Genomic DNA, 11995 nt, shown 5'->3' with positions numbered 1-11995 from the left:
GTTCCATATATTTTGCACTACGGTATATAGGATCATTTATTGTAAAGAACCAGCTCCATGGGGAACAGTCCAGTCTGTGAGAGCTCATTACTGAGCATAAGATAATTTGGGCCTATTCTCAGAGCTGTGTCCAGTTGACTCCAGCAAAACAGTTCACAAGGGAGTGTGTTTTAGGGGTGAGTTAGTTTGTAGACACACATGGGGATTCCATTATACACTTGTCCAACCTCATGTTCCTAAATTGATACCAATTTGTCGTTTACATATTTCTCTCTATCAGTTGCTCACTATTGTTGAATTCAGGCCTCACTAATATAACATAGCATTTTTTATTTAGTTTCTTAAATAATTAATATATATCACTTAGTAAAAAACAACAACTGTAATACTTCATTCATATTAGCTGTCTAATCAGAATAGCTATAGAATAATGTTGATGTATTTCTTTCAATTTCAGAGTTTCACTGTCTTCAGTTGAAGTTCAGAAGGTGATGTGAACATTTGCCTCATTTGGTCAGATTGGCCTCTTAAAATAACATGCAACAATTTTGCAGCCCAGAAACAGAGCACAAGATAGCTGAAATAGTTTCATTTGGTCAGATTGTCCTCATTCATTCACATTTTTGTTGTTCCAGTGTTGAAAATTGAGAACAGTCATGGAACTGCAAATTCTTATATTATTTATATCTTTCTTTGCATTAGATGTTCTCTGGTGTTCAACTCAGGCCTCACAAGAATGATGTAGCATTTGGGGGAAAAGATGCAAGCTAGTAATCCAGCACTAGAAGCCAAGATGGAGAAAATCTCCACAGCCACCATGTATTTTCCTCTGGTGCTCAGGTAAGTTGGAATAAAGGAGATCCAAACACTGCAGAAGACCAGCATGCTGAAGGTGATGAACTTGGCTTCATTGAAGCTGTCAGGTAACTTCCGGGCTAGGAAGGCCACAGTGAAGCTGACAGTGGCCAGGAAGCCCATGTAGCTCAAAACACAGTAGAACATGTGGACGGACCCTTCATTACATAAGAATATAATTTCTTCACTCATTGATTCCATGTCCAAATCTGGGAATGGGGGAAAGGTTGCCAGCCAAACTCCACAGAGCCCTACTTGAACAATGGAGCCAGAGAGGACAATGGAATAAGCCAGTTTTTTGCCTACCCACTTCCTGATTGTGGATCCTGGCTTGGTAGCCATGAATGCCAAAACCACCGATATGGTTTTGGCCAAGATGCTAGAGAGGGCCACAGAGAAGACGATGCCAAAACCTGTTTGTCGGAGAAGGCAGGTTGCCTGCTTAGGTGTTCCAATGAACATCAAGGAGCAAAGGAAACACAAGAGGAGGGACACAAGGAGAATGTAAGTGAGGCTTCTATTGTTGGCTTTGACAATCACGGTGTCCTTGTGCTTAATGAAGATGCCCAACACTAGAGCTGTGATCAGAGAGAACAATAGTGCAGAGGAAGTTGAAATGATGGCTAAAATTTCATCAAAGCCCAGAAAGTTTGGAATCTTTGGAATGCAATTATCCTGGTCTTTATTTGGATACTTATTTGCTGGGCAACTGAAACATGTGTCCATGTCTGAAAAGACAAAATGAAATTACAAAGACAATTCTTAAGAATTTTTGTCATCAGGAGTTCACCTAGATAATGTTCTCATGCATCAAATCTGGAATTTATACACAGAGGACATCTCTATGTGATAGTGGCCCTCCTCTTTCTTAGAATCACATCCTAGAATTAGGATGTAAAATGTATTACATTCATTTCTAAAAATATTTTCTTCAGGATTTTTAAAAGATTATATTGTAAACAATGAGAACAGTACAGAAATCCATTTTTTAATCCCCACACCACAGCAAAAATTTAAGGACCTCAGAGTTGGCTCAATAAATTGTGCAGTTTGATCTTAACATGACATTTCTCACCCTTTTCATTTGAGTACATCCCGCTGGGACATGGTTCACAATCATAGCAACAAAATTTACTTTTCTCCTTCTTTTTCTTCCCGTAACCAGGACGGCAGTTGTCATTACATACTGAAAGGGGTGGAACCTATCCAAAATATTGGAAGAATTTATTTTTTTTAAAAAAATGTCTGGGTGCTATTTACTTAACACCAGTTAATATATAAGGAACAGGACAGAGGACCAATAACATGAAACATATGGGCCATATTTGCACAGGTGGCACATACAATGGGATAAGAAGCAGCTGCATAGCATCATACAAACTTAAGAGGATTATAATGTTCATTTTAAGCCCAAGAAATGATGTAACAAACTCAGAATTCTATCTGATGCCACTAACTGGAGATCAGCCTCAGGGATTTCACATACAAGAATGGCTGACAACACTTTCTGATACCCATCAGTCCTTCTCAATACTGGATGTCTTCTGAGCATGTTGCTGTTTTTTGTATTGTGGTTCATTTGCTTATTTAGTGATAGACCTTACAGTATTCCTTAAAGTATATTGCATACTCCTTGGAGGCTTACAAATATGCAGTAAACAAAAATGGAGTTTCCATATCATATACAATAAAATATCACATACCAAGCGGAATGCAGTCGTCAACATACAAGCTGGACAAAAAATAGGATCTCTTAAACTAATATGCAAGCATTTTTCCACAAGCAGCGCTAATTGTTCAAATAGAGATTCTCTCCATTAAAATACTATCCATCTACATATTAATTTCCTCTTCTTAAAGTCTACTTTTCTTTACCAGGAAACTTCATATTTAATCAGGTGCCAATGTTTTCATTGCATCCCATTTAATGGGATAACCATGCATTTGAGAAATTTATTTCCTCACCTGAGTCAAGCCCCTGTGCCACTATCTAGAGATCTGCCTCAGGGATTTCACAAACAGGAATGTCTGACAACTTTCTCTGATAGCCATTGGTCCTTCTTAATATGAGATGTCTTCTGTGCATGCTGCTCTTTTTTGTATTGTGTCTCATATATTTATTTAGTGTTTGATCTTACAGTATTCCTTAAAGGACATTGCTTACCAATATGCAATAGAAAGGCAATTTCCCTATATTATTCAATATAATATCGAATTCAAAGCAAAGTGCAATCAGCTGGGCAACAAGTAGGATCTATGTATTAAAGTAATGTGCAAGTATGCTCCCACAAGTAAAGCCAATTGTTGAAATAGGGATTCTCTCCATTAAAATACTATCCATCCAGATAGGATTTCCCTCTCCTTAAAGCCTACTTTTCTCTCCAAGGAAACTGCACATTTAATCAGGTGCTAAGTGAAAAAATACCTCCTTGTTTTCATTGCATCCCATTTTATTTGGATAACCATGAATGTTGGCATTTGAGAAATTTATTTCCTCACCTGAGGCAAGTCCCTGTGCCATTCAATCTGTCCGTCATTAATGGTGAGCTCTTTGCCTGGAGGGGCCTGATGATCCAGCCTTCCCACTTTGACCCTGATGTAGGATCTATTTGGGAAAGTGATCAAATTTGTAATATCAAAACCAGCTGCTAATTCTCCACGTTCATTTAATGTAATTTCATCACCAACAGAGTTGTTGAATGAGATCTTCTGTAGGAATGAGTGGAGCTAGGTGGAAAGAGAATCAAAAGGTCTATAAAGTATTATAACATTCTGATTAAGGTGGTTCAATAGCTCTTTTCAGAACCATTTTTGTTTTCTGAAAATGAAGGAATTAATATCACACACATCACATATGGAGGAAAAGTTACCTGCTGTAATGTTAAAAGACTTCTTTTATGACCCTTTTCCATTTCACTTTTTAATCAGTATTGTGTGATGATATGTTCTTATATAATTGAGACCGGTCAGGGACATATTAAAATCTTTGCAGTTGCTTCTCCATGCCAATATATCACCTCTAAGAGGAAGATGGTCTAAGGATCATATCTAGAGTGGACATGACAACTGAGGGGTTTTAAAAAGTTAATGTTATAACAAAACCACCCAATGATTTGTGTTCTGCTTAAGAAGGATAGCCTGCAACTCAGTAGGAATCTTCTTTAAGATTTGAGGAGGCCATTCAAAAGTCTCCATAAAAGAAATCAGGTAGTATATATTGAAGGAAATTCTTTGTAAGCAGGCATTTCTTTCACTTCCTGCTAAATCAAATGACTTCTGTCTCATTTTAGGCAGACCATTGCTATTCTAACTTATCCTTTGAGTACACTCAAAATTGGATAAAATATCTTTGGTCAGAAAACTCCATTGGAAGTGGTAAGTCTGGTAATAAGATGCACAATAAATAAGATGCACAATAAAAACTCATTTTTGGTCTTTAAGGTGTTTTTTATTGTGCGTCTTATTTACAGTGCAAAGAGAGCGCCTCCCTCTCATCCTACGGGGTGCCATGCGCCTCAATTCAGGCGTCGGGGGGCGGGCGGCGCCCTTTTGACTGCTCTCCCGTCATTTCCTCCCCAGCTGCTTCCTTCTCCACTCGGTGCTGAGGCTCTCTCATGCTATCAGAGCCTCTCCCCTCCCTCTCTACTTCCTGATTCCTGTAATGTGATCCGCTACTGGACTTGCTGCTCTGAGATCATCTCGACCTGCTGAGGGGATGATGTTCCCTATAAGCCCTCCCCCTTACAATCATCTTCCAAAGCAACTACAGTGGTACCTCTATTTACGAATTTAATGCGTTCCGAACGCACATTCATAAGTCGAAAAAAATTGTAAGTCGAATCCCATAGGAATGCATTGGGAGAAAAAATTCATAAGTCGAAGCAACCCTATCTAAAAATTCATAAGTAGAAAAAAATCCTATCTAAACCGCATCCAAGATGGCGGACGGAGCTCCGTTCGTAAGTAGAAACATTCGTAAGTAGAGTTAATCGTAAGTAGAGGTACCACTGTACGCTATTCCGAACTTAAAAATGGAATGATTGTCCAAAGCAACTACTCTATTCTGAATAATATGACTGAAAGCAGGCCTAATTTCAATAGAAACTTGAATATGACTGTGTAGGTCCTACTTTTGGTTGAAAGTGATGTATGCTGTGGGACTAGCTTCTCTCACATTGACCGATTCTTTGTACTCCAAGTGGAAAAAACCAGTTAAATACTAAATTATAAAATTTGGGTTTTTCCATCAGCGATATCCTATCCCAAGGCTACAATAAAGAAAAATTAATATTTCACAGAGAATCAGAAATATCAAACTACAAAATCACTTAGCCCTAGCAGATCCCATGCTCAGGACAAACAGATTGGCACTGGTACTTCCCAAATATATGACAAATTTGACTATCCTCAAATTTAGAAGGGCATTTATGCAAGCTAGATTTCATGTCCTGCCTTCTGATCTATTGGAAGGCAGATATAGAAAGATTCTTCACGGCAGGCAAGCAGATCTGTCCATGTAAGAGCGGTCAAACAGAAACAGTGAGCCATGTTCTCTTCCTTTGTAGATTTTATTCAGATTTCAGAGCATCCCTCATAAACCTGCTTGTACAAAAAGTGCCAGGGAGGATAGAGGAATACTATTTAAATTACCTCCTGTCCAACTAGAATTCGTATGTCACTAGAAATATAGCTACATTTGTGCAATAGCCATAAATAAAAGAAAGCAAAGGATTACACAGTTGCATAAAACGTCATAAACTGGTACAGTTCTTAGTTAAATCTTTTATTATTTTAAACTCTTAATTCCACTGGACATGATTTATTTACAGGTAGGTAGCCGTGGTGGTCTGCCATAGTAAAAATAAATAAATAAAATCCTTCCAGTAGCACCTTAGAGACCACTTACGTTTGTTATTGGTATGAGCTTTCGTGTGCATGCACACTTTTTCAGATACACTGAAACAGAAGTCACCAGACCCTTATATATAGTGAGAGGGTGGGGAGCGGTATTACTCAGAAGGGTGGTGGGAATAGGAATGGGAATGGGAATGGGTGATTGGCTGATAGGTGTGGTAAACCTGTTGAGGACACTATTGAGGACTACCTGTTTGTAGACCACAAACTTGACATGAGTCAACAGTGTGATGCAGCAGCTAAAAAAGCCAATGCAATTCTGGGCTGCATCAATAGGAGTGGAGTATAGCATCTAGATAAAGGGAAGTAATAGTACCACTGTATTCTGCTCTGGTCAGACCTCACCTGGAGTACTGTGTCGAGTTCTGGGCACCATAGTTCAAGAAGGATACTGACAAGCTGGAACGTGTCCAGAGGAGGGCAACCAAAATGGTCAAAGGCCTGGAAACAATGCCTTATGAGGAACGGCTTAGGGAGCTGGGAATATTTAGCCTGGAGAAGAGAAGGTTAAGGGGTGATATGATAGCCATGTTGAAATAAGGTATATAAAAGGATGCCGTATAGAGGAGGGAGAAAGGTTGTTTTCTGCTGCTCCAGAGAAGCGGACACGGAGCAATGGATTCAAACTACAAGAAAGAAGATTCCACCTAAACATTAGGAAGAACTTCCTGATAGTAAGAGCTGTTCGGCAGTGGAATTTGCTACCAAGGAGTGTGGTGGCGTCTCCTTCTTTGGAGGTCTTTAAGCAGAGGTTTGACAGCACAGCCATCTGTCAGGAATGCTTTGATGGTGTTTACTGCTTGGCAGGGGGTTGGACTGGATGGCCCTTGTGGTCTCTTCCAACTCTATGATTCTATGATTCTTGATTGTTAATGACTGCAATTGGTCTTACAGGAAAAAAGCAAGGGGTGAGATAGCTAAAAAATAGCTTTATCATGTAGAATGAGATAAGAATCCAATGTCTCTATTCAGACCAGGTCTCTCCATTGTTTTAAGTTGGGTAATAAGTTGCAATTCAGCAACTTCTCTTTCCAGTCTATTTTTTGAAATTCTTTTGTAATAAGACAGCTTATTACACAGTTACAACCCGCCCCAAAGCTTAAACAATTTTCTAATCAAATGCCACTTGAAATATAGGAACAGCATTTATTCAGACTCTTTAAATATCTGCTGTTATTTAGCCACTATTTATAACTAAATACCAACTCACATAAAATATCAAGGCAGTGCACAATAGCAAACACTTTGTAAACCAAACTCTTTGTGAAGGCAAACACTACCTTCCAAGGCTCTATATTTTGAGGAGATTGTCTGCTTGCAGCTTCCATTCTTCTGTGGTTGGATCCAGTCAAGTGTCTATGTAAGGCATGTGCCAAAGCATAGACAGCATTATAGATACTGTAGCTGTGACTGGTCATGCTCATTTCAAACAATGGTGCAGGAAGGCTCTCCAGCATTTCCGCTCCGGTACAACGCTTAGCTTTGTATATTGACTTAAATGAACAACCGAACGCTTGTTCCCAGAAATCTGTGATAAAACCATTTCCATCTGCCAAGGAAGGATTTACATTCTGCAAAAAGTATCGGAAGTCATGGATTTCCTCGGAATGAATTGCAAAAGAGATAGCACCATGGAACATTTGTATATCAATATCAACAATAAGTTTCTGAAAAATATTTATAACAAAATCCATTTGAGCTGTGGTAATCCATACTTTTCCTTCAGGTAAATTATTTTTGGACTGAGCAGCTATGAGCTGAGCTACCTTCATCATGCTTAGAGCAAATGACAACCACATAATAGATGTACTTTCTCCATATACAACAACTGCATTTGCTGTGCTTCTCATGAAAGCTGGCAAAACAAAACTTGTGTCACGCACCATATCAAACATGTTACCAGTGTAACGGATATGGTATTCAATTCTTTCTGTGAATGCTGAACAGATCGTATTCTTGAAAAGCATTGGTTCAATGGTATTCAAGAAACGTTCTCCAGCTTCATTAGCAGGAGTGATGAGCCCAACCCATTTCCATCCAAAATGCAGAAGCAACTGGATAATTCCCTGGTACTGAAGTCCTTCATTAGGAACCATGTGGTAAAAGGAAGGGAACTTAATTTGATGATTTGTGGCTGCTTCAAATGAACCATACGAAGTCTGTAAAAGGAAAAGCCCAAGTATTCTGAGTGAAAGAATTAATAACAAACCTATTAATCCCATATATCTCCAATAGGTACTGATTTCATGGGGGGGGGGAAACCCCCACACTTACACAGAAAATAAAAACACAATCTTGCTCATTCCCCTGCCCTGTAGATATTAATTCCCATTATTACGGAATCAAAGCAGATTTCTACCTGTAGATGTGACTATACTTCAAGTATAGGAGAGCATTTACTCTTTTTTGCAGCACAAAATAAAATATCAGTAAAATACAAAAATACCATATCAATCACATCCAGCTAAAACAAAAGAAGGAAATGAAATTAAACAGTACAGAACACCATATCATACTGGCACTGCTAGAAGTGTCTCCCAAATGCCGAATGACAGAACAGTAACCAGAAAACATGGTTTTCAATTAGCTGTTGAATGTGAACATTTTGCAGAAACAGCATACAGTTGTTCCCCAGAAAAAGAATTTCCCAATTCTTATGGAAAGCATTCCTAGTTAACATGTGCTGAGCTTATATGATCCCATGATAATAATTTAATAATAATATTTATCCCACATATCCCAAAATTACTGTTTTTTTTGGGGGACAATACCACTTCCACTTACATAAAAAATGCACAAGCAATCTTGCTCAATTTCCCATTTCATATGGAGAGCAATTCCAAGGATGTCATATGTTCAAGGATGTTATATGCTCCCCTGTCATGCACATTGTTGGAGACCCCCATGCTATAACATCAACAAACCCATACATTTCAGCCCCTTTCACTTGTCCCTGTTATACCATTCCATATTTATGAATCAATGTACTTCTGCTGTAAAGAAAGCTGGAGTGTGAATTATGGTGTGAAATCTCAATTTTCTGATAACCATAATATTCATACCTGTGGAATTTTGTAAAGACCCAAGATGTCTGCCATACATGAAGTGACCTCAGAGCTAAGTCCCCCAATGACTCCTATTACATTTTCTTGGTAGCCACATTTGTAGTTGGGGACAAAGGTATGTGAGTTAAACAGCAGATCCAGAGCGGTGTGGTAGGTCATCATAGGGTTACTGTAGCTGTCATAGATGTGGAACCCAAGCGTGAGATTGGGCAAGACCTTGGGATTCTCATTGATCTCATCAATCGCAAACACCAGGGCAAGGATGTGCTGGTAGAACTTTGATAACACCCTGTGAATAAAGTGGCATTCTTTCACGAGGGAAATAAAAGTCAAGATCTGAGAGATACAGCTTTCAGACTATTGGGATATAGAAAAACCATAAAGACTGTATTCTTTCTTTTGAGCAATAGACATGACCAGTTTATTTTTCACCTTTTTTACCACCTTTCAGCAATGAAACATAGGCTGGCTTTCTCAGTTCTCTTTGCTCCCCTTGAATCCTCACAACATTCCCATGGTTGGAGTTGACGCAGAGAATGGAGATTGGAAGCTGTATCTTCCTAGTGTTAGTCTGCCATGCAAGCTAACAACTAGAATGCAGGTGGTGTAAATGTCTGTCATCTGGCCATGTTACCATTTCTCTGGCATCAGTAATGATGCATGAATGAGCTATCCCAGGAGGTCATTCCTGGTCAGTCAGCACCAGTTCAAATGCCATAGATTTATAAGTGAAATTAAGACTTTTGTTTTTGTGGCCCAAATTCAAATCACTTCATTCATTGAATTTCAGTTGTCATTTTACTGCTCATACATCTAGTTTGGAAAGATACACTTGGAGCTCTTCGCAATCCATTTATGTTATAACCAATCTGAACAATTTGATCACATCAATAAACTTGACTGCTTCACTTCTTTGGTTTTTATGCCACCCAACTTCTCCTTCTCTTACTCAATTCTTTCTTTGAAGAATTGAATCACTAAATCTTAAGGATTCCTATTGTCCAAGTGAGAGTGTAGACATGGCTTGTATGTGCAGATGTTTCTCACACAGTCTATCAAATCTTTCAAATCAATACAGGCTGTCAAATCAATGCAGTTCTAAAACTATTCATTCAAAGCAAAGTACGTATATTTCAGTCAAGTATTAGAATGTAAAGCATGAATGAAATAATATTGAGAACTATTTACTTACATTGGGTGGTCAATCAAGACTTCAGTGGGGTGTATATTAAATAAAAAATTGGGGAGGAAGTAGCAGATATGAGATGCTATCTCACCAATGACAGGGTCACCTGGCTCATACCACTCATGTGGAATAGGTAAAGGATTAGTTGTAGTACAATTAGCACTATGCACTCGGCACACCATGATGGGCAAGAGCAAGAGAAGCAACAGCATCAAGGTTCTACACATGGATTATTCTTTGCCTCTCTACAATATCATTATTATCATTAGCCTGATTTGAACAGGATGGATTTTGAGGCAGCAGACTGCCAATTCAGTGCTTAAAGGGACATGCACGCATCTTATCATTAAACCCTGTCGCAAAGACCTGCCTTGAATGGTAAATAAGATTAAGTGATTTGATATATGACCTGTACAATCACAGAACCTGGCCTCTCTCTCCTGCATTATTATAACTGTCAATGGAACACTGGGAGACTATAAACATTTCAGACTTGCTTGCTGATTCTCCCTCCACCCTGCATTCTGCCTTTCAGAGCTTTGGCTTGGTGAATTAATTATTGTAATTTTAATAATTACAGGGGAGACTATCACTTCTTGCAATTTTTTAAGGACTCCATGGTGCATCATCCTTAGCAGAACTGCCAAGTAAACACATTTATCACCTCAGGGAGTTATAGTTTAGGAATGGTTCTCTAAAGTCATTTAGTCCAACCTTCTAGCTGATGCAATACACCCACAGTTGCTAAACCATTGATAGACAGGCACCAGCCATTTCCCTTAAAAAAAAACCTATCTCAAAATACTGTATTTTTAGAGGTGAGCCAGCCCTAGCCTTCCCTCAATTTTCTAGTTTGCTACTACTGGGGCTCCTGTACTCCCTCATGTATGTAACTTTGTTGGGACACTTTTGCCTCCCCACTAACTGGATCTTGGGAACAGTGCTGGAACTGTTCCAGCACGTAGAGACCCTGGGAAATGAAGTAAACCATGACACCTAGCCACTTTAGAAACAATACATTTTTATTGTCTGAGGCAATTTGGTATGCATGGGAACCTCTTTAGCAGTGCACTCACAACCGACGGGTGGTCCCATCAGTAGTAATGAATGCAATGTGCTCCAGGTCTTGCTGAACTGCTGCTCCCATCATCCACCCAGTTCCATCCATTTCTTAAATGATTCAGTATATTTAAAGGACATGGTTGGATTGGTGATTAATGTGGGTTTAAGCCAGTATCTGTCCGCGTCTTGGGTCCCTTTTCTGCCTCGACTGGGCTAGCAGGACGGCTGGAACACCTTCAGCTTAATCCGGAAATCATGGACACACAATTGCATATTGTGAGCACCAACTTCAACTTCAATAAACGATGGATGCGGCAGTAGAGGTTTTATCCTCATTTTATTTCTACAAGCTGCAGCATATTTACAGGCTGTGTGAGTGTTACAAATCTTCACTCAGTCACTCAGTCATCTTATCTTTCCACAGAGAGAAACACACACTCTGACTGCAGGCTGCAGAACTCAGAGACAGACTCACTTAAAATAAAGATTCACCGCCCCCCTTTCTCACTTAGCAGATCATCTGATTCTCACAGTGGGAGGGGTGAAAATGCCAACATCCTCCCCCTTTTTATACCAACCATTGAGAGAATTTAGCACAACTGCAATTTCTTTACATATACATCCAGTTGTTCCTTGTTTACAACTTTAGTTAAAGCATCGGCAGGAATTTCTTTCCCTGGAATATAGGAAACTTTAACAACTCCTTCCTGTATACACTCTCTGGCGCGGTGCAATTTAATTTGCAAATGTTTTGTTATTTGTTTGCACCCTACTGATTGGATTAATGCTATGCAGGCTTTGTTGTCCTGATAAACTGGAATTGGACAAGAAACTTTCATTCTCATATTCTGGCATAGCTGTAACAACCACTCTATATTCATGAGTGAAAGGGTTAAAGCATTGAGTTCTGCTC

At 39.1% G+C, this 11995-nt stretch overlaps 1 protein-coding gene across 1 annotated transcript; it reads right to left on the bottom strand.

The window, feature by feature from the left end:
* Positions 1-681: 681 nt before the first annotated feature.
* Positions 682-11011, bottom strand: LOC118095582 (vomeronasal type-2 receptor 26-like). Its single transcript, XM_060281326.1, has 7 exons — positions 10946-11011; positions 8832-9191; positions 8216-8233; positions 7653-7928; positions 3355-3582; positions 1931-2057; positions 682-1583 (listed from the first exon to the last, which is right to left on the bottom strand). The coding sequence occupies exons 1-7, from the start codon at positions 11009-11011 to the stop codon at positions 682-684; spliced, it is 1977 nt and encodes a 658-aa protein (XP_060137309.1).
* Between the last annotated feature and the right edge of the window lie 984 nt (positions 11012-11995).

This window comes from Zootoca vivipara, chromosome 13 (genome assembly GCF_963506605.1).
Source record: "Zootoca vivipara chromosome 13, rZooViv1.1, whole genome shotgun sequence".
Taxonomy (NCBI): domain Eukaryota; kingdom Metazoa; phylum Chordata; class Lepidosauria; order Squamata; family Lacertidae; genus Zootoca; species Zootoca vivipara.
This window is presented reverse-complemented; position numbering and strand designations above follow the sequence as displayed.

Bases quoted from the DNA above. Each gene is read 5' to 3' on its own strand.
- LOC118095582 (XM_060281326.1), bottom strand. From the start codon at position 11,011: ATGGTTTACTTCATTTCCCAGGGTCTCTACGTGCTGGAACAGTTCCAG. The intron at 2,058-3,354 runs GTGAGGAAATAA...TATTTTGGATAG, and splicing joins GGCACAGGGACTTGCCTCAG to GTTCCACCCCTTTCAGTATG. The intron at 1,584-1,930 runs GTGAGAAATGTC...TTGTCTTTTCAG, and splicing joins GATGTACTCAAATGAAAAGG to ACATGGACACATGTTTCAGT.